The sequence below is a fragment of the Elephas maximus genome, chromosome 27 (genome assembly GCF_024166365.1).
Source record: "Elephas maximus indicus isolate mEleMax1 chromosome 27, mEleMax1 primary haplotype, whole genome shotgun sequence".
NCBI classification, from domain to species: domain Eukaryota; kingdom Metazoa; phylum Chordata; class Mammalia; order Proboscidea; family Elephantidae; genus Elephas; species Elephas maximus.
The window spans coordinates 11,338,037-11,363,545 of NC_064845.1; the positions used below are offsets into that span (position 1 = coordinate 11,338,037).

The following is a 25,509-nucleotide window of genomic DNA, read 5'->3' on the forward strand; positions in this document are numbered from 1 at the left end:
CCTTTTCAAAACAGAATTCATTTCACACAAAATTATGCAACAAGAAAGGATCATTATAGAATATAATGTAAAATTATTATAGTTAGAAAAAACAATATCCCTGCAAAAAATGTGCCAGAGACACATGCCCTTAATGGAGATTAAAAACTATAACCAGGTATTTCAAGTTGAGCTAACAGAAATTAAGAAAAATAGTATGTCATTAAAGAACAATATAAATCAGAATTCGAAAAATTGAAAAATAAGGTGATTGTAAAAAAGGAAGATTTAAAAACAGATGTAACACAACTCGGAAAAGATACTTTTTTTAATGCTAAACTGGAAGGAACACAAGAACAAATAAACTCAATAGACAATAAGTTTAGAAAAAAAAGATGGAAAGGGAAAAATATTTAAACTAAAAAATACTTAAAAAAAAAAAAGTGATACCAAAGATAGGCAAAGATCAATCGTAAGTAAAATACCCAGAGCCAAGTAAAATAGAAATCCCCAAATAAGAAAATCAAAGCAATGCGTGTTAGTCATCTAGTGCTTCTATAACAGAAATACCACAAATGGATAGCTTTAACAAAGAGAAATTTGCTTCCTCAAAGTAAAGTACGCTAAAAGTCCAAATTCAGGGTGTCAGCTCCAGGGGAAGGCTTTCTCTGTTGGCCTTCTCATCAATCGTCCCCCGGACTAGGAGCTTCTCTGTACATGAACCCCCAGTCCAAAAGATGCTCTCTGCTCCTGGCACTGCTTTCTTGGTTGTATAAAGTCCCCCATCTCTGCACACTTCTCTCTTTTATCTCAAGAGATTGCTTCAAGACACAATCCAATCCTGTAGGTTGAGTCCTGACTCACTAACACAACTGTGGCCCATCCTCCCTCATTAATATCATAGAGACAGGATTTGCAATGTATAGAAAAATCACACAATACTTGGAATCATGGCCCAGCCCAACTGATAACACACATTTTTGGGGGGACATAATTCAATCCATGACACAATGCAACAAATATAATAGCCTATAATTTAAGAAAACGTAACTGAAATAAAATAAACAAAAAAAGATTTAAAACTATTAAAATATAAAGTGCATATTTGGGAAAATCAATCCACAATGGAAGCCCTGAGATATATTTTAGTAAAACTACAGAAATGTAAAGAAAAAAGAAAAAAATATATTCCAGGCATGTTCAATCATTGCAGAATACACATTCTTTTCAGATGCACAGGAAACATTCACAAGCTAGGCCATGCTGGGCCATAAAATAAGATTCAGTGGACCAGGCTACAACAGATTTAAATTAAAACTTGATAACAAAATATTTTAAAATTCCTAAATATTTGGTAATTTAAATAAACACTACTAAATAATCTGTTTGAAAGAAAAAATCATAAAGGAAATGAGATTTTCAAACTGAATGGTAATTAAAAAAAACAACATATCAAAATTTGTGGGATGTAGCTAAACCTACATTTAGAGAGAAATTTATAGCTTTATAATTGCCTATATTATGTTAAAAATGATTTAAATTCAGTGACTTAAGCTCCCAATTTAAAAAACTAGAAAAAGAAGAAAAAGTTAAAGAAGTAGGAGAAAGAATAACAACGATATTAGAAATCAGTAAATAAGTCAGACAAAAAATAGAGAAAATAAATCCAAAAGTTGATTTAAAAAGTAATTTAATAAAATGCATAAGCCTAGCAAGGCTATAGGCCTCAATAATTTATTGTAAGACAACGATAATAACCTTACCTTGGCCAATGACGTAATTTTACCAAAACCAGGCTTCCAAGAGGGAGCTGTGAGTAGACAATCTTGAATCCACTTTGATGAAGCTGAGATTCTTCAGGGAAGTCTTCCTCAGAAATAGAGCACCTATTGTATCTTGAATCAGTGTTCATGAAACAGTACCACGGTTCACTGTGGTCAACTTTGGCTGCATTCTCACTTGACAACAACCTCCATTTCAAACAGTTTTCATTCTCACATTGAACCCACACTTTGTTTACATACATGTTTTCCACTGAGGAATCCATTACAGTGTTACCATGTTCTACAGTTCTCTCACTGACCAAGTTTTCTTTCTCCATAACTGATGTTCAGCTGGAAAATAAATAAAAGAGGGGAAAATAAAAGCATAAGAATTCAAGAGTACATGTAAGTAGAGATAATTCAACCCCAAGTCGGAAAAATACCTCATTGATATCATCTTTGGCCACCACCCACCCCCCACCCCCATCCTACAAAGACTATCCGTGCTGAAAACATTACGTTTCCATCTACCCAGAAACAAAGGAACAAAATAGAAGCATCAGTCATTTTGGTCATAAAATGCTCCAAAATTCAAAATTAGAAAAGTATGTTGGAGCAGAAGAGGAGTGAAGTTTATCGGTCATTCCTATTAACCTACTCCATAGCACACATCTGGTGGTGCCCAGTATATTCCTGCCGTAACAGCAGCTAAGCCTTGCTACACAGTAACTACACACTAAGACTCACTCTAAGTGCCTTCCATGCACAGCTGACATGGTCTTCTCGGTAACCTTATTATGCCGGTTTTTACAAAGAAAACTGAAGCTAAAAGAGAGAAGGTAACTTATTTAAGGTCCCGGAACTAGTAGGTGGTGGAGTAGGGATTTGAGTGTGGCCAGTTCTGTCACAGATTTTGTGATCTTACCCACTAGGCAGTATGAGATTCCTTTCTTTTTCTAACTCCCTGGGGGTAAAAATGTAGCAAAATATTGCCCCATATGAAAATTTAAAATTTATTTTTTAAAAAATCAAAGGAATCTTTTGCTTATATGGTTTTGTTATTTATCCATTATTAACTCAAAGAGTTTGAACAAAATATTTTCTCAGATTTTTTTACTATCAAAATTTTAAACATATAAAGTTAAGAAGAAATATATGATTAAGCCCCCAATATACAGTTTCAATAATTGTTAGGTGTATACTAATAAAATAATTTATACTAATAAAATAATACAACTAAAATACAAGAAAACTATTAGCAACTTATCTTGCAATACAAAAATCTATTCCTCAAAAAAAATAAATAAATAAAAACTTTGATATACCATATTCATGAGTTAGGAGAACATACAACTCAAGTGTAAGCACCGCTTAAAATAGCTCTTAATTCATGACTTAACGCTTCTTGGTTGTGTATTGATAATTACCTATGTTTACAGATAAGATTGACCTATCCTTTTCATTTCTCCTTTTGTTTTACTCTAAATATCAACATTATAATAGAATCATAAAATGAAGTAAAGGAGGTCCCCTATTTTTTCTAGAACATTTTCCTCAGAAATTTTCCAATTTTGTCACAAATTTTAGAATTTTAATATATCTCCCGTATCTCTCATTATATTTACTTAATAGCTGCACTTTTATTCTTTCCTTCCTTATACTTTGAGTATTCTTAGTTGTTCTGTTTTTCCTCTTTTTGTGTTGATGCTTGGTTAATTCATTTTCAGTCTTTTCTAATATGTGCATTTAAGACTACACATTTCTCTCCAAATACTGTTTTATTATATTGTTGTAAATATTTTCCAATTTCCATTATTTTCATCTTTGACCTATGAGTTATTTACTTTCTTTTTTAATTTCAGAAGGTACGAGTATGTAGGTTATCTTTTTTGTTATTGATCTTTAATGAAATTACATTCTGGACAGAGAGCATGGTCTGTGTGATACTGATTTATTGATATTTGTTTGATTTGCTCTGTGACCCTATACACAGTACTTATACATGTTACCTGTTACTGACAAGGATGAGTATTCTTTAATTGTTGTATGGAAAACTCTACATTTAATGATTATACCAAGTTTTATATCAACCATTATAAAGCTGCATAATTGTACAAGTCTTTTTATCTGTACTAAATGATTCATCTATCAATTACTAAGGGAGCTATGGTAAACTCTCTCACAACAAATGTGATTTTATCAGTTTATCCTTATAATTCTGTCATTTTTTCTTCTTTGCTCTTTGAGGCTACGTTATTATGTGCTCAGATTTGTTACATCTTGCCGATGCACTCTTCTATTATTATATAATGATATGATTAATCTCTAGTAATGCTGTTTGCCTTAACATCCATTTGGTTCACTATTATCATAGTTATCATAACAATAATTATTCCCTATTATGTAACTGGAGCCCTGGTGGCATAATGGTTAAGTGTCTGGCTGCTAACCAAAAGGGTGGCAGTTTGAAGCCACCAGCCGCTCTCTGGGAACCCTATGGGGCAATTCTACTCTATCCTATAGAGTTGCTGTGAGTCAGAATTGACTCAACGGCAATGGGTTTATTATGCAATTATCATAACATAATTATCCACTATTATGTAATTATCATAACAGTGAAGTTAGCAGTTATCTTTCTGATTGGTTTGTTCCTGGTATACCACTTCCAATTCCTTTTGTCCTAGAATTCTCCAGAGAAACAGGATAAGAAATATATACATATTACATATAAGAAAAAGAGATTTATTTTAAGGAATGGGCTTAGGCAATTGTGGGAGATGGCAAGTCCAAAACCTATAGATCTGGCTAATAGGCTGGAAACTCTCGCAGTCTTGTGCCCAAAATTGGTAGGACAAGCAGCGGGCTGAAAATTCTGGCAGGATGGCTATTTACAGTCTTGAGGAAGAAATCCTTCTCCATCAGGAAACCTCAGTTTTTGCTCTTAAGGTCTTCAACTTGTTGGATGAGGCTCACCTACATTATAGAGGTTTATCTGCTTTATTTAAGGTCAACTGATTTAAATGTTAATTACACTTAAATACCTTCATAGCAACATCTAGTATTTGACCAAACAACTGGGCACCACAGCCTAGACAAGTTGATAGATAAAATTAACCATCACGTCTTTACATTTAACCTTTCTAATTTTATGTTTTTGGTCTCTGCTGTAAAAGGCTTATAACTGGGATTGCCATTTTCATCCAATCTGTGATACCATCTTGTAACTGGTGAGTTTAGTCCATTTACTTTTATTGTGATACTGATATATCTGGATTTTACTTTGTGCCTTCTATTTGCTACACTGTTTCTTCTTTTCTCCTTTCCTGTCCTGTACTGAAATAAACAAATTTTCTTTCTTCCCTCTACTGGTTTTGGAAGTTTACATGGTATTTCTATTTTAATAGTTACTCTTAATATCAACCATTTATTAATGCTTGATTTGGCAAGGTGAAGTTCTTGCCTTCCATGTGGGAGACCCAGGTTTGATTCCCAACCGATGCAACTCACACGCAGCCACACCAGTCTGTCAGTGGTGGTCTGTATACTGATGTGACGCTGGATGGGTTTCAGCGGAGCTTCCAAGCTATGATTGGTTAGGAAGGCCTGCCAATCTACTCCTGAAAATCAGCCAGTGAAAACTCTACGGATCACAACAGTTCCCTCTCCAACTGATCAGGAGGATGACTCAGGACTGGGCAGTGTTTTATTCTGTTGTGCATGGGGTCACCATGAGTTGGGGCCAACTTAGCAGCAGCTAACCACCACCACAACAAATTAATCAATATCTCTACCTTTTTCCAAAATAACACTTTAAATTGTTTTAACTCTGATGGCCCTCTTGTCCCTTATGTCATTTCTTTCTAGCATGATCATTCAATTTTGATTTTGTAACTCAAAATTGGTCATTATTATCATTAATATTTTCTATGGTCAATGTTTATTTAGATTTTTCCATGTATTTTCCAATTTCTTTGCTCACCATTACCATTATAGCTCATTTCTCAATCCTGATTTTAATTTCATTGCACCAGATACATCTTTCATTCTTTTAGCAGTGATATGTGAGTGGTAAACTCTCCTCACCAATACCTTTTTTTTTTTTTTTTTTGGTGTGTCCTTTTGAATGATAGCTTAGCTCAGTATCAATTTCTGGGTTAGCAGGTATTCATTTTTAGGATTTTAAAGATACTATTCCAACATGTTTTGGCTTTGATTTTTATTGTTCACAAGTTTTTGCATTTTCTTTCTATCTGCTTTTAAGGTGTACTTCTTACCATTACTGTTCTGCAGTTTAACCGAAGTGTCATCTCCTTTATTCCATTCGGGACTTGCTGTGATTCCTAAATCTGCATTTACGGATTGTTTTTCATCAACTATAAAAAATGGTCCATAATTATCTCTTCAAATACTGTCTTTCTCTCTATTCTTCTACTCTGGAACACCCCTTTTATGTATGTTGGGCTTTTTGACTCTATATTCTAATTTCTTTTAAAATGACTTTCATATGTTCCAAAACTATTGCTCTGTACTAAATACTTGATAATTTCCTCAGCTCATTTTCTCTCAGTTATGTTTAATCTAGTGATGAATTTTTAATTTCAGACTTTTTAATATAGAGAGTATATTAAGAGAAACAATATAGTATCAGGCCTTACTTGGTGTCTTAGTCATCCAATGCTGCTATAACAGAAATACCACAAGTGAATGGCTTTAACAAAGAGAAGTTTATTTCCTCACAATAAAGTAGGCTAAAAGTCCAAATTCAGGGTGTCAGCTCCAGGGTAAGGCTTTCTCTCTCTCTGTCAGCCCTGGATGAAGGTCCATTTCATCAATCTCCCCTTGGTCTGTGAGCATCTCACAGCAGGAACCTCAGGTCCAAAGGACATACTCTGTTCCTGGCACTGCTTTCTTGATGATATGATGGTCCCATGTCTGCTTACTTCTTTTATATATCTGAAGAGATTGGCTTAAGACACTATGTAATCTTATAGATCTCACCAATATACTGCCACTAATCCATCTCATTACATCATAGCAAAAAACCAACCAAACCTATTGCTCCTGAGTTGATCCCAATTCATAACGACCCTCTAGGGCACAGCAGAACTGCCCCATAGAGTTTCCAAGGAGCACCTGGTGGATTCAAACTGCTGACCTTTTGATTAACAGCTGTAGCTCTTAACCACTATGCCACCAGGGTGAATTTACAACACATAGGAAAACCAATCATACAGTACTGGGAATCATGACTTAGCTAAGTTGACAGATATTTGGGGGGGGGGGGGGACACAATTCATTCCATGACCTTCTACCCTTTGGCCCCTCAAAATTCAAGTCCTTGCCACATGTAAACATATTCACCCCCATCATATCATAGCAAAAGTCTTAATTCAATTTCAAGTCCAAAATCCAAAAATTCCTCTTCATGTGTGAAATCTAGAGTACAAGTTATCTGCTTCCAAGGTACAATGGCAGAAGAGGCACAAGCTAGACATTTCCATTACCACTGGGAGAAACTGGAGGGAAAAAAGGGATAACAGGCACTAAGCAAGTCAGCAGAACACCTTACATTAGCCCTCAAGGCTTGAAAATAATCCTCTGTTCTCTGAGAGAATTTACACAATGGTCCTGCCCTCCAGACTCAGGTATTAGCCACACTCTCCGGATTCTGAGTGGAGGTCCCTGGCCTTGGGCTTCAGCTCTGCCTCCTAGGCCCACTGGAACGGCATCTCTGCTCCCTTGGCTTTAGGCGCACCATTCTTCTAGTCCATCTGAGTGGCAACTCTACCTTTAGAAACACCAGAGGCCATAGCTCCACCCTCTGAAACTCCAGAGGTCCTGGCCATACCTTTTCAGACTGAGGCAGCTCAGCTTCTTGCATTCCTTGTCTCTTCAGCTTCTGCTTCCTGGTTTCTTGGCCTCTTGGCTCCCTGGGCCTCAAGCCCACATCTGCCCTGCTGGGGCAAGTGTTCCAAAGCTCTGTATCACCACTGATAAGTGCCTGAAGGCACTCCACTCTGCCAGTAAACTTCAGCTAGAAGGCACTCAGCTCTCTTGCTCCATGGGTCGGAAAGCCTAGCTCCACCGCTAAGTGCCCGGAGGCACCCCACTCTGCCAGAGAGCCTTCAGGCACTCAGCTCTCTTGCTCCGAGGGTCGGCTCCAGTGAGCTCTCTCACTCCGTGGGTGGGCTCCAGTGCTATCTCACACTGGTCTCCTGGTTCTGCTGCTGCTGGTTCTCTGCTGCTGCTAGTCCTCTGCTACTGCTGCTTCTCTATCAGTTTACAGTTTCAAAACTGCTTCCACATTTTAGATATCTGTTAGAGCAGCACCCCACTCTTCAGTACCAAATTCTATCTTAGTCATTTAATGCTGCTATAACAGAAATGGAAACCCTGGTGGCAGAGTGGTTAAGTGCTACGGCTGCTAACCAAAGGGTCAGCAGTTCAAATCCGCCAGGAGCTCCTTAGAAACTCTATGGGGCAGTTCTATTCTGGCCTATACGGTTGCTATGAGTCAGAATCAACTCGATGGCAACGGGTTTGGTTTTGGGTTTTATAACAGAAATACCACAAGTGGATGGCTTTCATAAAGAGAAATTTATTTCCTCACAATAAAGTAGGCCAAAAGTCCAAATTCAGGGTGTTGGCTCCAGGGGAAGGCTGTCTCTATTGGCTCTGGAGGAAGGTCCGTGTCATCAGTCTTCACTAGGTCTGGATGGATCTCAGCGCAGGAACCTCAGGTCCAAAGGACGTGCTCTGCTCCCAGCACTGCTTTCTTGGTGGTATGAGGTCCCCATGTCTCTCTGCTCGCTTCTCTCTTTTATATCTCCGAAGATACTGGCTTAAGACACTATCTAATCTTGTGGATCTCATCAATGTAACTGCCACTAATCTATCTCATTACATCAGAGTGATCGAATTTACAACACACAGGAAAATCAATCACACAGCACTGGGAATTATGACCTAGCCAAGTTGACAGATATTTTGGGAGGACACAATTCAATCCATGACACTTGGCATTTTAATTTTTGATGGTTTTAATTGATTAAAGACTTTTATTACTAGAAACTGTACTTATTTGTCTAAAAGAACAACCAAAAATTTGATTTTTCTAATTAAAGATAAAAGCCACCTTTAACTCTACCCACACTCTTCTCCAAAGGTAACCACCCTATTACTTTTAGCATGTATTCTTTCAGATACTTCCTACGCATTTCCATATCTGTGTGTTTATGTATAAACAAATAGACTTTGCCATTTTTTAACTTTTTGCAATTATATTTCTGTCTTAGAGATCTTCCTTGTTACTATGTATCAGAGCACTTCACTCCTGTCTTAGTAATCTAATGCTGCTGTAACAGGAATACCACAAGTGGGTGGCTTTAACAAACAAATTTATTGCCTCACAGTTTAGGAGACTAGAAGTCTGAATTCAGAGCTCTGGCTCTAGGGGAAGGCATTCTCTCTGTTGGCTCTGGAGGAAGCTCCTTGCCCCTTCAGCTTCTGCTTCCTGGTTCCTTGGAGATCGCCATGTGTCTTGGAATATATCTTACCCCATCTCTACTTCTCTTACTTGTTTAATCTCTTTTATATCTCAAAAGAGATGAACTCAAAATATATCGTATACTAATCCTGACCCATTAACATAACAAAGATAACCCATTCCCAAATGGGATTATAACCACAGGCAGAGAGGTTAGGATTTACAACATATATTTTTGGGGGACATAATTCAATCTATAACAACTCCTATTAACTCTGCACAGCATTCCATAGAATGAATATAACAGTTTATATGACTAGTCCCCTCTTAAGAGGCCTGAGGTTTTTTCCATTTTTTTTTTTTGTTATTACAAAAAATGTCTAACAAATATCATTGCACACTTATCATTTCATAACCATGAAGATGTACGCCTCTAGGAGAGATAAAGGAGCCCTGGTGGTGCAATGTTTAAGGGCTCAGCTGCTAACCTAAAGGTCAGCGGCTGGAACCCACCAGTGGCTCCATAGGAGAAAGATCTGGCAATTTGCTCCTGCAAAGATCACATTCCAGGAAGCCCTATGGGGCAGTTCTACTCTGTCCTGTAGGGTCACTATGAGTTGGAATCGACTCCACGGCACACAACAACAGGAGAGATAACTAGAAGTAGAAATCCTGGGTCAAAAGGTCTGCACTTTTTTTTTATTTTAATGGACAATTCTGAATTACCCGCTAAAACCCCTATCCTAATTTATACTTCCACCAACAGTGTGTGAGAGCGCCGGTTTCCCTTCCACTGAACAACAACGGATACTAACACAATGTTTAATTTCTTTCAAATCTGATGGGCAAAGTTTTACCTTACGGTAGTTTTTAATTTGCATTTCCCTGACTACTAGTGACGTATTATTGATCTTTTCCTTTTACTAGGAAACCTTGTTCCTGTATTACACTCACTGGTGTCACTAGGATTGGTGTCACCCAGTGCAGTAACTCACGGTGTCGCCTCCCCCCATACGAATTATTACAATATTGTCACTGAAACACCAGAAAACTTGACAAAATCCACAACTATAAAGACATTGGCAGCAATGAAGACAACAGTGTACGCTCATAGAGCATGCAGATGAAATCACGGGATTTGAAGCCTCATTGTCATTGGGTGATAGTGACAGCTCTGACCAGAGGGCACTGAAGGTTCAAAAAGAAAATCAGCATCGAGTTTCAGCCTTGTAGGTATATTAACACATGTAAGCTGGGCTTACAAAAATTTGTTTTGTGGTTATAACTAACTGCAGTGGTATTTTTATTAAAAAAATTAATTTCCACTGAAAAAGTGCACAAAAATTTTAGACAGTCATTTTGGTTTCACCCCCTCTAACAGTGTCACCCAGTGTGGTCTGTGCACCTTGTACCCCTCTACTGACGCCACTGATTATACTTATTTTAATTTGGTTGCTTTCTATACATTGATTTGGTGAAGAGCTTGATAACTATTTGTTATATATGATCCAAACATTTTAATGTAGTTTCTTACATGAACTTTTAACTTTATGGTGTTTTTGTCATATAAACCAAAAAACCAAACCCGTTGCCGTTGAGTAGATTCTGACTCATAGCGGCCCTATAGGACAGGGTAGAACTGCCCCATATGGTTTCCAGTGGGCGCCTGGTAGATTCGAACTGCCAACCTTTTGGTTATCAGCCGTAGCTCTTAACCACTATGCTACCAGGGTTTCCTTTTGTCATATAGGAACTTAAATTTTGGACATGACTTATGTATTGTATGCCTCATTACATAAAGATTTGTCTGCCCCAAGGCAGACAAATCTACCATATTTGTCTAATATATTTATTCTTCATTTCTTATATTTTGGAAGTTAATCCAACTGCAATATTTTTTTGTGAACGAGATGGGAGACTCTAACTTTACCTTTTATCTACACAGTTAACCAATCATCCCAACAACATTTATTTGATGGTTTATCTTTTCCTCACAGGCCTGAAATTGCTTTATATTTCATCCTAATTCCTGTATGTACACAAGAATCCATTTCTAGGCTCTCCATGTGTTCCTCTGTCTCGTGTCTTTTCTGTGCCAATCATGACTGCCTTATGGTATGTTTTATTACCTGGTGGAACAGTTCTTTCCTCACTGTTCTTCCTTCTTAAAAAGTGGCTTACCTTCAACAACAAGTCTTCTTTCATGTCCTTCAGCGTGGCTTTATGGTATTAATTTAGATTTTGAACATTCCTAATTGGTTTTTACAGGCTTTTGAATTTTTTGGCAGATCATTACGTCACCTGCAAGTATTGACAATTTTGTCTCTAATATTATTATTACTTTCAAATTGGCCCTAAAAAAGTGTTAAACAGTAGCAGTAATAGCAGACACCTTTATCTTGTTATGATTTTGACAACGTTGAAGGACAAATCTTGTCATCAAAAATGGAAGAAATTAAAGTCATTTCTGTCACTGCTTCCCTCTAGCTATAGGTTCTGGGGCACATCCTCTACAAATCCCTACAGTGAGCTGGGAACAAGGCCGTAGAAGCAGGGCATGACATTGGCTGCCAGGTGAGAGCTTGCCAACCCCAAAATCAAACATAAACAGAGATGCAGGAGGTTCTAAGTCTAAGGCAGGTATTAGAAGTCTGTATGGAGAACTGAGCCATTCTACAAACAATGATGCCAAGTATAAGTTTCATTCAATGAACTTATATTTCTATTTATATCTATTTTTATTTAATATATCAGAAAAATGGGCCTTGCTAATATTAATATCAAGTTCACACTGGAATCCTTACTCAGACCACATGTAATCTGATTATATGTGCTAAATGGGAAATGAGGCCTCCTGCTGGAAGAGTAGAAGGTACCCAACTAAGAGGGTTTCAAGGAGGTGCCCTTCAGTTATTCATTTACTTTTACCAAATTGCAATATATTACAGTTACATTTAACTAGTTAAACAGGTTTAAAATTATATGGTCTAGTTTAAATTATTCCTCAGAAAATGGGGTCATTGAAAAAAAGGAAAGGTTTTTACAAAAAAATAGCACACTGAAGGCAATATTAATGATTCAAATGTAAAATGTGAAAGATATGAAAGAAAGCAGAAAGTGATTACTGTCTGTCACTCAACTGTCTAGGTCTTCGTCCATCTTGCAACCAGAGAACTTCTACAAAGGAGAAAGTACTCTTCAGTGTGTCGCACCACATCGACGGAAAGCTTAGGAAAATCCATTATGATAGTCTATTGTAAAATGTTAAGGGGATTAAAAGATTACTTTTAAATAGTAGATAAAGTTCTCAGAGTTTCTTGGGAAGTTGGGTCTCACAGTGGATAATACCGAGAAGATAAATTAACACTGAGAAAATGTCATTATTACCCAAATAGCGATACTCATTTTCAATTGCATCTAACTTAAACCTCTTGGTATTTTAGATTTGAAACATTTTATCCAGGTTAATAGAATTTATAATGCGGATTATAAAACATTTACTCTTTTCCCATCAGATTCTCCTTGTTTCTATCACCTTTTCTCTGACACTTTGTTAGTCTACAAAATTACTGTAACATATAGAAGATGAAAATGGGCAGGAGAAAGAGAATGTGGTCACAAGCCTGCTAGAGTCTTTGAAGGAGTCCCTATAAGGCATACCTCAGCAGTCCAAATTTTGTTTTTCAAGACACTGAGAAGTGCAAAGTTAGGCTAAGTGCAACACTTGCTTTACTCAACTTCTGTTGTTAATTTTTTATTTAATAACTTAGCTAACACACTGGACTAGAGGGTTCAAAAGAAAACCTTCAATTTTAGGAACTAGAAAACAAAATGGCTCTTCAGAATTATATAGCCTTAAGCTCAGGGGCTATACATTTGTTCATTTATTCAAGACAGTGATTACGGACACTCAATTTTCAGTCACTCAGACTTGGGTACAATTCCAGCCCTATCGCATTTTACTAGGCAAATTAGTTAACCACACTAAAACCTCTGGTTCATTATCCATAAAGTGGGGATAATAAGAGTACTACCTAATAACCTATATTCAGTTAGACACTCAATAAGCAAGCATTTATTAAATGAATCTGAATATGAATTCAGATAAATGTAAAGTGCCTTTTAAATAGAAGGCACTGATTTAAGACCTAGGGACAAAAGATGGACAAGAAACAATCCTTGTTCTTGAGTCCACAGAAGAACAGAGAAACATAGATAAAAACAAATCCTGGAAAAATGGTGGCTAAGTGTGTTACAGTGTGATAAATGTCACAACAGATGTGAAAAAAAATCTATAAGGATACAAATAAGACATTAATTTTGCTGATGAAAAGAGGACCCTAGGGAAGATGCATAAAACAGATGACACTTGAGCTGAGCCTGAGAGGATGGATGGGAGTTTGCTGTGGAGAGGAAGAAGGAAAGGAACATATAAGCAGAGGGACGTGTGTGAGCAAAGACTTATGGCGTAAAAGTACAAAGCTGGTTAAGAGATTCTTAAAATTCAGCTTCTAGGCATGGTTAGACCACTTCGAGGGAAGGAAAAGTGATAGTAGGTGGAGACTGAAAAAACCATTCAGGGGAAAGATTGTGAAGGGCTTATTCACCATGCTAGATTAACAGACATCATTCTCCAGGCAAAGAGGAGCTACTAACTATTTAAAACCAAGGGCAACACAAAAATCAGGTAACACATTTCACAGTTTCTTAGGCACACCCTATGGGGCAGTTCTACCATGAGTCAAAATTGACTCAATGTTGCACAACCACAAGGCATCCATTTTTCACATTTTAACATCTCAGAAATCACAATATGTCTCCCATTCAATAGCCTCTTAAAGTCATGACATAGTTATAATTGCCTATGTATGCATGAACTTGAAGGATTAAAATATAAGCTGACCAAAAAGTGTAGCAACATGATTATTTCCCTGATGGTATGACTAGACAACCACCACCACTAAACATTTCAAGAATGAGTCCTAATTATTGACCAAAAATCTTAATTGGTACCTTCAGGTAAGAACGAAATATCGCCAGCATCAAAACTTGCAGAACTGTAGCAGCAATTTGAAGGAAAATCCCTGAGATAACACTGAAGGACTCAAGAAATGCAGCTTCTCGGCAATGGTTTTTCTTTATTTATTTATTTTAATTCTCATGCTTTTGATGGCATGGAAGATAAACACTACATGAAAAAAACATGGATGTCAAAGACCGAATTGAAAAATGATTTAGGAAAACTACTCTTATGTGGAGAAGTTCTAGGAATTTATTATTTCATTTCACTTATACTTTCTTTTTTATGGATACACAAAAGTGAGCTGTGATAAGAATATAGGCCTAAAGAAGTCCAAAAGAGCTTTTCCAATAACTATAAAACAAAAATTATAGGTATTAAGAAAGCACTGTGTCATAGTTTAATTCAGCCGTTTTTCTTCTGTTAGTGGTACATGAAATAATGGCACTTATTATTTCCATGGTGTCTTAGATTCAATTTGTGTTTTGGAACTGTAGTTCTGGAGAATACAGCAGGATTGAAGACATGCATAGAAACTGGAGGCAGGCCAGTCAGCTAGAAGGAAGTCTACTACAAATACACACCAGGCATCATTAGAATAGTAGAAATGACGCTGGAGAAAATAAGATGAATATGAGAAGCATTCTGGAAGGATAATGGAAAGGAAATGATAACCAGTCAAATGTATATGGGTTTTGGAAGGGAAGGTAAAGTGCTTGGTGGTAAGGGAGGGAGAACAAAGGCATATGAATCTAAGATTTCTCTTTTGAGCAACTGGATGAACAGTGGAATTTGTAAGAAAATAGGGGGCATAAATATGGAGCAAGTTCAAAGTTTGGAGAGCAGGAAAAACATCAGTTTTGTATGTCTTGAGTTTGAAATGCTTGTGAGTCTGCTAGATAGGCGCAATATAAAATATGGATCTGTCCCTCCAGAGAAAAGTTCTAGATTCACACAACACAAAGTCGGAGTATAAACTGGTTGCCAGAAATCCACCATCTGGTGTCTTAAGAATATTAGATTGAAAAAACGAAACACTTTATGAAAGGCATATCAAAATATGGTTTCATTTTATCTATTTTAAAGTCTCACTATAAAGGTGATATGCATTGTTAGCAAAAGTCATAAAACCCTTATCACCGAGTCTAAGGAAAAAGACTCATGTTGCCCAAATCAGACTTAGCTGGTCTTTCATTGATGCCAAATGACTCTTTTATTAGTCTTTCATAGATTATCATAATCATCACTATTACTCTTTTAAAACAAGTAAAAGCTCAGATAGCAATTTTAATATGACAAAACAGACTTTAAGTCAAAATCTGTTATAAAAGAGAAAGAATGAGATTATACAATGATAAAGGGGTCAATTCATCAAGTAGATATAATAATTTTAAATATATATGGACCTAACATCAAAGCCCAAAAATATATAAAGCATACACTAACAGAACTGAAGGGATAAACACACAATTCTACAATAATAGTTGGAGACTTCAATACACAATTGTCAATAATGGACAGAACATCTAGAAAGAAAATCAATAAGTAAATAGAGGACATGAGCAAAAACATAAACCAACTCGACCTAACAGACGTATATAGAACACTCCACCCAACGACAGCACAATATATGTGCTTCTCCAATGCACAGGGATCAGTCTCCAGGATAGACCATACGTTGGGTAGCAAGGCAAGTCTCAATAAATTTTAGAAGATTAAATCATACAAAGTATTTTCCCCAACCATGGTGGAGTGCAATAAGAAATCAACAACAGAAGGAAAATTGGAAAATACACCAATACGTGCAAATTAAACAACCAATGAGTCAAGAAAGAAATTAAGAGAAAAATTAGAAAATACTTAGAAGAAGAGAGAGAAGACGCAAACGCTTAAATCAGAAATGAAAGTAGGGACATTAAAACTGAAACTACAGAAATAAAAAGCATCATAAGAAAATACTATAAACGATTCTGATCCAACAAATTAGATAATTTACTTAGATGAAACAGACACTCATAAACACATAAACTTCTCACATTACTCAAGAAGAAATAGATTGCCACAAACCCATAACAAATTAAGAGATTGAATCGGTAATCAAAAAACTCCCAACACAGAAAAATGCTGAACCTGGTTACTTCAGTGGAGAATGCTACCAAATATCTACAGAAGCCACCCTAATCCTTCCTCAACTTTCCAAAAAAATATTAGAGGAGTGTCTTAGTCATCTAGCGCTGCTCCAACAGAAATACCACAAGTGGATGGCTTTAACAAAGAGAAGTTTATTTCCTCACGGTAAAAAGTAGGCTAAAAATCCAAATTCAGGGCATCTGCTCTAGGGGAAGGCTTTCTCTCCCCGTTGGCCTTCTTATCAGTCTTCCCCCAGGCTAGGAGCTTCTCCACGCAGGGACCCCAGGTCCAAAGGACACGCTCTGCTCCTGGCACTGCTTTCTTGGTGGTATGAGGTCCCCCCTTTCTGGTAGCTTCCTTTTCCTTTTTCTCTCTTGTGAGATAAAAGGTGGATACCCCGGGGAAACTCCCTTTACATTGAATCAGGCATGTGATCTGGATAAGGGTGTTACAATCCCACCCTAATCCTCTTTAACATAAAATTACAGCCACAAAATGGAGGACAATCACACAAAACTGGGACTCATGGCCTAATCAAATTGACCCATATTTTGGGGGGACACAATTCAATTCATGACAGAGGAGTGAACACTTCTAAGTCATTTTATGAGGCTAGCATTACCCTGGTACTAAAGCCATACAAAGACACTGCAGTAAAAGAAAACTACAGACTAATATCCCTTATAAGGGGTCCTGGTGCTGCAGTGGTTAAGTGCTCAGCTGCTAACTGAAAGGACAGCAGTTTGAACCCATCAATTGTTCCATTGGAGAAAGACGTGGCAATCTGCTTCTGTAAAAACTACAGCCTTAAAATCCTATAGAGCAGTTCTACTCTGTTGTATAGGGTCACTATAAGTTGGAATCAACTCGGCACACAATAAAAACAAATATCCCTTATGAATATAGCGGCAAAAATCCTCAACAAAATACTAGCAAACTGAATCCAAAACCATATTAAAAGGATTACACACAATGATCAAGTGGGATTAAACCCAGGAATTCAAGGGCTATTCAACATTAGAAATTCAATCAATGTAATATACTACATTATAGAAAAAAGGAAAACCACATGATCATCTCAATCAATGCAGAGTAGGAAATTGACAAAATCTAGCAACCTTTGAAGATAAAAACATACAACAGGCTAAGAATAGAAAAGAAATCCCTCAACATGATAAAAGGCATTTGTGAGAAACCCACAGCTAATATCATACTAGGAGTCCCTGGGTGGTGCCAATAGTTAACACACTCGGCTGCTAACCAAAAGGTTGGAGTTTCATGTCCACCCAGAGGTGCCTCAGAAGAGAGGTCTGGCAATCTAATTCCAAAAAACCAGCCATTGAAAACCCTATGGAGCATGGTTCTACTCTAACACACGTGGGTTGGTATGGGTTGGAATCGACTTTATGGGAACAGGTACTGGTAATATTATACTCAATGGACAAAGACTGAAAGTTTTCCTCTTAAGATCAGGTAAAAGACAAGGATGCCTGCTCTCACCATTGCTATTCAATATTGTACTGAAAGTCCTAGACAGAGCAATTAGGCAAGAAAAAGAAAAAAAAAAAAGTTACCAAATTAGGAGGGATGAAGTAAAACCATACCTTTTCACAGACAACATGATTTAACCACTGTTCCACCAGGGCTCCCTGATTTTATATATAGAAAAACCCAAAGAACACACAAGAAATCTACTAGAGCTAATAAACGAATTCAGCAAAGTGGCAGGACAAAGTCAACACAAAAAACTTAGATTTCTAAACATCAGCAAAGAGCACTCTAAAAAGGAAATTAAGAAAACAATTCTATTTATAATAGCATCTAAAAGAATAAAATATCTAAGAATAAGTTTAACAAACGAAGTGAAAGACTTGTACACTGAAAACTATAAATCATTACTGGAGGAAATTAAAGAAGCCCTGAATAAATGGAAGGAAATTCTTTGTTCATGAATTCGAAGACTTAATATTGTTAATATGCCAATACTACCCCCAAGCAATCTACAGATTCAATATAATCCCTCAAAATTCCAAAAGCCTTCTTTGCAAAAATTAAAAATTGAATCCTCAAATTTATTTGGCACTGCAGAGGGTACCAAATAGCCAAAGCAACCTTGAAAAAGAACAAAGTAGGAGAATACACACTTCTTGATCTCAAAACATGGCATAAAACTACAGTAAGGAAAATATTTTGGTATGGGTATAGTGATAGATATATGTACAAATGGAATGGAATTGAGAGTCCAGATATAAATCTGTACATCTCTGACCAGCTGATTTTCAACAAAGGGGCTAAGCCATTAAATGGGGAAAAAATAATCTCTTTAATAAATGGTGCTGGGACAACTGGATTTCCACACACAAAGAATAAAACTGTACCCATACCTCACACTATACACAAAAATTAACTCAAAAGGAATCATGGACCTAAATATAAGAACTAAAACCATAAGACTATTAGAAGAAAACATAAAGGTAATGCTTCAAGACCTAGTTTTTAACAATGGATTCTTAGATGTGACACCCAAACCATGAGCAAAAAAATACAAAATAGATAAGCTGGACTAAAAAATTTGCTCATAAAAGACTTTTTCAACATAAAAAAGAGACAATATTCAGATGGGGAGAACATTTTTTGGGAACTATATGTTGGATAAGGGCTTAATATCCAGAGTATATAAAGAACTTCTGCAACTTAACAACAAAAAGTCAAATCCAATTAAAAAAAAGGCAAAGAATTTGAATAGACCTTTCACCAAAGAAGATACACAAATGGCCAACAAGCACATGAAAAGATGTTCAACATGCTCAACATCATTAGTCATTAGGGAAATACAAATCAAAACCTTAACGAGATACCACTTTACACCCACCCAGATGGCCGTAATATGAACAGTGCAAAACAACAACCAAAAAATGGAAAACAACAGGTGTTGACAAGGATGTCGAGAAATTGGAACCCTCATCCATTGCTGGTGGGATTGTAAAATAGTAGAGCCATTGTGGCAAGGAGTTTGGCAGTTCCTCAAAAAGTTCAACATACAGCTTTCACTGTTTTTGTTGTTGTTAGGTGACATTGAGTTGGCACAGACTCATAGTGACCCTAAGTACAACAGAAAACAAAACGGTGCCCAGTCCTACGTCATCCTCACAATCATTGCTATGTTTGAGCCCACTGTTGCAACCACTGTGTCAATCTGTCTCATTGAGGGTCTTCCTCTTTTTCACTGACCTTCTACTTTACCAAACATAATGTTCTCCAGGGATTGATCCCTCATGATAACATGTCCAAAGTACATAAGACGAAGTCTCACCATCATCCCTTCTAAGGAGCATTCTGGCTGTACTTCTTCCAAGACAGATTTGTTCATTTATCTGGAAGTCCATGGTATATTCAATATTCTTCGCCAGCACCACAATTCAGAGGCTTCAATTCTCCTGTCTTCCTTATTCATTGTCTAGCTCTCGAATGCATATGAGGCAACTGAAAACACCAAGGCTTGGGTCCAGTGCACCTTGGTCCTTAAAGTAACATCTTCACTTTTTAACACTTTAAGAAGGTCTCTTGCAGCAGATTTGCCCAATGTAATGCATTATTTGATTTCTTGACTGCTGCTTCCATGGGCGTTGATTGTGGATCCAAGTAAAATGAAATCCTTGACAATTTCAATCTTTTCTCCGTTATCATGATGTCGCTTATTGGTCCAGTTGAGAGGACTTTTGTTTTCTTTATGTTGAGGTGTAATCCATACTGAAGGCTGTGGTCTTTGATCTTCATTAGCAAGTGCTTCAAGTCCTCTTCACTTTCAGCAAGCAAGGTTGTGTCATCTACATATTGCAGGTAGTTAATGAGTCTTCCTCCAATCCTGATGTCATGTTCTTCATATAGTCCAACTTGTTGGATTATTTGCTCAGCACAGATTAAATAAGTATGGCGAAAGGATACAACCTTGACTCACACCTTTCTTGACTTTAAACCATGCGATATTCCTTCTTCTGTTCGAATGACTGCCTCTTGGTCTAAGTACAGGTTCCTCCTGAGCACAATTAAATGTTCTGGAATTCTCATTCTTCCCAATGTTATTCATAATTTGTTATGATCCACACAGCCTTTGCACAGTCAATAAAACACAGGTAAACATCTTTCTGGTATTCTCTGCTCTTAGCTAGGATCCATCTGACATCAGCATTGATACCCCTGGTTCTGTGTCCTCTTCTGAATCTGTCTTGAATTCCTGGCAGTTTCCTGTGGATGTACTGCTGCAACCGCTTTTGAATGATCTTCAGGAAAATTTTACTTGTGTGTGGTATTAAGGATACTTACTGTTAGATCATTTCTACATTCTGTTGGATAACTCCTCTTTGGAAAGAGTACAAATATGGGTCTCTTCCAGTCACTTGACCAGGAAGCTGTCTTCCAAATTCCTTGGCACAGACAAGTTAGCGCTTCCAGAATTGCATCTGCTTGTTGAAACATCTTTATTGGTATTTCCTCAATTCCTGGAACCTTGTTTTTCGCCAGTGCAGCTTGGACCTCTTCCTTCAGTACCATCAGTTCTTGACCATATGCTACCTACTGAAATGGTTGAACATCGACCAATTCTTTTTGGAACAGTGACTCTGTGTATTCCTTATGCCTTCTTTTGATGATCCCTGAATCGTTTAATATTTTCCCCCATAGAATCCTTCAACATTGCAACTCAAGGCTTCAATTTTTAATTCAGTTCTTTCAGCTTAAGAAATGCAGAGTGTGTTCTTCCCTTTTGGCTTTCTAACGCCAAGTCTTTGCATGTTTCATTATAACACTTTGTCTCTCCAGTCACACTTTGAAATCTTGTGTTCAGCTCTTTTACTTCATCATTTCTTCCTTTCACTTTAGCTATTTGATGTTTAAGAGCAAGTTTCAGAGTCTCTTCTGATATCCATTTTAGTCTCTTCTTTCTTTTCTTTTAAATGACCTCTTGCTTTCTTCATGTATGATGTCCTTGATGTCATTCCATAACTTGTTTAGTCTTTGGTCATTAGTGTTTAGTGGGTCAAATCTATTTTTGAGATGGTTTCCAAATTCAGGTGGGATATACTCATGGTCGTACTTTGGCTCTCGTGGACTTGTTCTAATTTTATTCAACTTCAACTTGAACTTAAAACCAAAAAACCAAACCCAGTGCTGTCGAGTTGAACTCATAGCAGCCCTACAGGACAACTTGGACTTGCATATGAGCAATTGATGGTCTCTTCCACAGTCAGCCCCTGGCCTTGTTTTGACTGATGATATTGAGCTTTTCCATCATCTCTTTCTACAGATGCAGTTTATTTGATTCCTGTGCATTTCATCTGGCAAGGTCCATGCATACAGTTGCCATTTATGTTGTTAAAAGAAGTATCTGCGATAAAGAAGTCATGGGTCTTGCAAAATTCTATCATGCAGTCTCTGGCATTGTTTCTATTACCAAGGCCATATTTTCCAAGTACCAATTCTTCCTCTTTGTTTCCAAACTTCACATTCCAATTGCCAGTAATTATCATTGCATCTTAATTGCATGTTTCATCAATTTCAGACTGCAGAAGTTGGTTAAAATCCTCAATTTCTTCATCCTTAGCCTTAGTGATTGGTGCATGAATTTGAGTAGTAGTCATATTGATTGGATCTCCTTGTAGGCATTTGGATATTATCCTATCACTGACAGTATTGTACTTCAGGGTAGATCTTGAAATGGCCTTTTTGACAATGAACGCGATGCCATTTGTCTTCAATTTGTCATTCCCAGCATAGTAGACCATATGATTGTCCAATTCAAAATGCCCAACACCAGTCCATTTCTGCTCACTAATGCCTAGATATTGATCTTTATGCACTCTACTTCATTTTTGACTACTTCCAGTTTTCCTAGGTTCACACTTCACACATTCCACATTCCAATTATTAATGGATGTTTACAGTTGTTTCTTCTCATTTTTAGTTGTACCACATCAGCAAATCAAGATCTCAAAAGCTTAACTCCACCCATCATTAAGGTCAATTCTACTTTGAGGAGGTAGCTCTTTTCCAGCTGTATTTTGAGTGCCTTCCAACCTGAGGGGTCATCTTCCAGCACTATATCAGCAATGTTCCACTGCTATTCATGAGGTTTCACTGGCCAATTTTTTCAGAAGTAGACAGTCCAGGTCCTTCATTCTAGTCTGTCTTAGTCTGGAAGCTCTGGTGGAACCTGTCCACCAACTGTGATCCTGCTGGTATGCGAAATAGTTGCAAAGTGTCCAGTATCACAGCAACACGCAAGCCACCACAGTATGACAAACTGACAGACATATGGAGGTGGCTGTCCATGGTATATTGAATATTCTTCAACAACACCACAATTCAGATGGATCAACTCTTCCTTGGTTTTTGTTATTCATTGTACAGTTTTCACATGCATATGAGATGACTGAAAATACCATGGATTGAGTCAGGTTCACCTTTTAATCCCATAATTCCACTTCTAGGTGTATGCCCAAAGAATTGAAAGCAAGATCTCAAACAGACACTTGTACACCAATTTTCATTGCAGCACTGTTCACAACAGCCAAAAGGTGGACACAACCTAAATGTCCATCAGTAGATGAAAGGATAAAATGTGATATATACGTACAGTGGAATATCACTGAACCGTAAAGAGAAATGAAGTTCTAACATGTGCTACAACATGAAAACATTACGCTGAATGAAATTAGCCAGTCACAAGAGGACAAATATCGTATGAGCCCACTTACATGAAATATCTAGAGCAGGCAAATGTATAGAGACCAAAGATTATTAATAGTCTTTTTTTTTTTTTTTTTTTTTAAGGGCAGGAGGGAGGGGGAAACCCTGGTGGTGTAGTGGGTTTTTTGGTTGAAGGGCAGGAGGGAAGGGGAAGCAGGAGTCACTGCTCGGGGCACTGAGTTTCCGTTAAGGGTGATGGAAAAATCTGTAAGAGGATAGTGATGATGGCTGCACAACATGATCAATTAATATCACTGAATCGCACATGTAAAAAATGTTGAAACGGCAACGTTTTGTTATATGTATACTTAGCACAATAAAAAAAGTTATAGCAGAGCCTAAAAAATTAGAAAACAAGATAAATTCTTTTTGAATTGAAATATTACAGAGTTTCATCGTTCAACAGAACAAAGGTCTTTAAGATGGAGTATAACAAATGTGAATTCTTGTGACGCATCAGTTTATATTACAATGTATATATATTTTGTGACTGATGTAACCCAGATGGCAAAATTCCAACACACCCGAGGAGTTCTGAACAATGCCAGAATTTAAGGAGACAGTGTGAGTAAGTACATACAGAATAGGAATGAAGATAAATGGCTACTTATAATAGAAATTTTTATTGTTTGTTCATGAATGAGAAAAATATGATTGTTCTTTCAAACAGAAGAAAGTAGTCATTACTCTTTTGCTCGCTAACATTGTTGTTATAAGAAACGTATCTATTTTTAACCAAGGGCTGTAGAAGATGATGTGAGCCTTCTGGGTTTGAGGAGAAAACAGCCTCTGCATCACCATCTTCAGAATTGGGGCATTTCAGCATTATAACCCCAGTTTTTATCACTTCCATTTTCTAGATAATATCTCGCTTATAACTAATGATTAAGACTGCAGTAATGAACATGTAATGTATTTTCAGTCAAACCTTCATTATTAAAATAACAGTAATATTCACATAACGACATTTCTTAAGTATTAAGAGGATTAAAAGGATATTACTTATTTGTACTCTTCTTTTCCCGAAAAGAATTTTAAATGATTAATAAGATAATTTTAATGTTATGGATAAAATTTTCATTATGTTCTAGAAACTGCAGAAAGTGATCAGAACTTGGAGCCAAAAGTGTAGTTTCTATCTTGGTTATGCAACTTCCTGGCTGTGTAATCTTGAGAGGGGCTCAATCTATAAAGATAGTAGGGCCAGATGATCTCTTATAATTTGTAAGTTTTCCTGCTCAGATGTCGCGTGATTTATCCATTCTGACTGTTCCGACTGTCTTCAAAAATCTTCTACGCCCCCTGCTGGATGATTAGCTCCTCTACTTTGCTCCTTTTAGCCTGTCTCAGGGTCCACATTTCACCAGTCACCCTTTTATCACATCTGCATTATTAATTCTTGTCAGCTCTGAAGACTTGCTAAACCTTGTTTTCTTTACAGTATGTGCTACAAAGTACACTTTCAGTGCTTATTCTGCCTTTGGTTCATACACAGTCTCCTTCGGTAATTATATTAGTCTAAAAGGTGCACTTTTTGTCCATCATTAACACTCAAGCACAGTTTTTATCACCTTCAATCCCTTCCGGAGCTTTTATTCTGGTACCTGCAGTTATCTCTCACGAAACAAGCCTTTATGACTGCCCTCAATATGATTAAAGATAGGACAGTGTTTCACTGTCCTTTTCACCTGACTGTCCCAATATGGGAGCCCTGGTGATGCAGTGGTTAAGAGCTTGGATGCTAACTACAAGGTCATCAGTTTGAATTCACCAGCCACTCCTTGGAAACCTTATAGAGCAGTTTTAGTCTGGCCTATAGGGTCAGTCACTATTAGTCGAATTGATGGCAAAGTTTGTTTGTTTTTTTAATCTCAATATGATATCAGCTCTAGAGTTGTGAAGTCTAAAGAAAGTCCAGAATCTACCACTTACTGGTTAGGTAACTTTTGGGAAGTCATTTAAGCTCTTGTAATTTTAATTTTATCTGAAAAATTATTGTTTTATAGAGGAGTTGTAAAGATGACTTTTTTAAAAAAGTATATGTAATAGAGAACAGTGATGTGAATAAAAGTACTTTTGTACTAGGGACAGGCAAGTCTGGAAGTTTCTCCAGTGCACCCAGAGTTGGGATTTTTAAATTTATTATTCTTAGGGTAGTCCCATGAAGAAAAAGAAAATCAAAAATACAGAGAAGGGGGTGAGGTCTGTAATAGGAAAAAGAAATAGGAGTTCTATTGGTATGAATCTTAAGAAGTTGCATATCAGTCTAGAAAAGTTTAATACTACATAATAACTAGAAGTGTAAAATGGTACAAAATTATTTGAAATTCTTCATACCCCAGCATTAAAAGTACAAATCAATACAAACTTCTGAAGAAAATTTTTCA

General features: G+C 36.9%; 1 protein-coding gene across 1 annotated transcript in view; it reads right to left on the bottom strand.

The window, feature by feature from the left end:
• The window catches only part of ZCWPW2 (zinc finger CW-type and PWWP domain containing 2), a 151,074-nt gene that overhangs the window by 92,309 nt on the left and 33,256 nt on the right, over nucleotides 1–25,509 (bottom strand). The window contains exon 2 of the mRNA XM_049870964.1: nucleotides 1,743–2,093. Coding sequence (XP_049726921.1) covers nucleotides 1,743–2,080 — 338 coding nt within the window. The 5' untranslated portion in view covers nucleotides 2,081–2,093. The remainder of the gene's footprint in view (nucleotides 1–1,742; nucleotides 2,094–25,509) is intronic.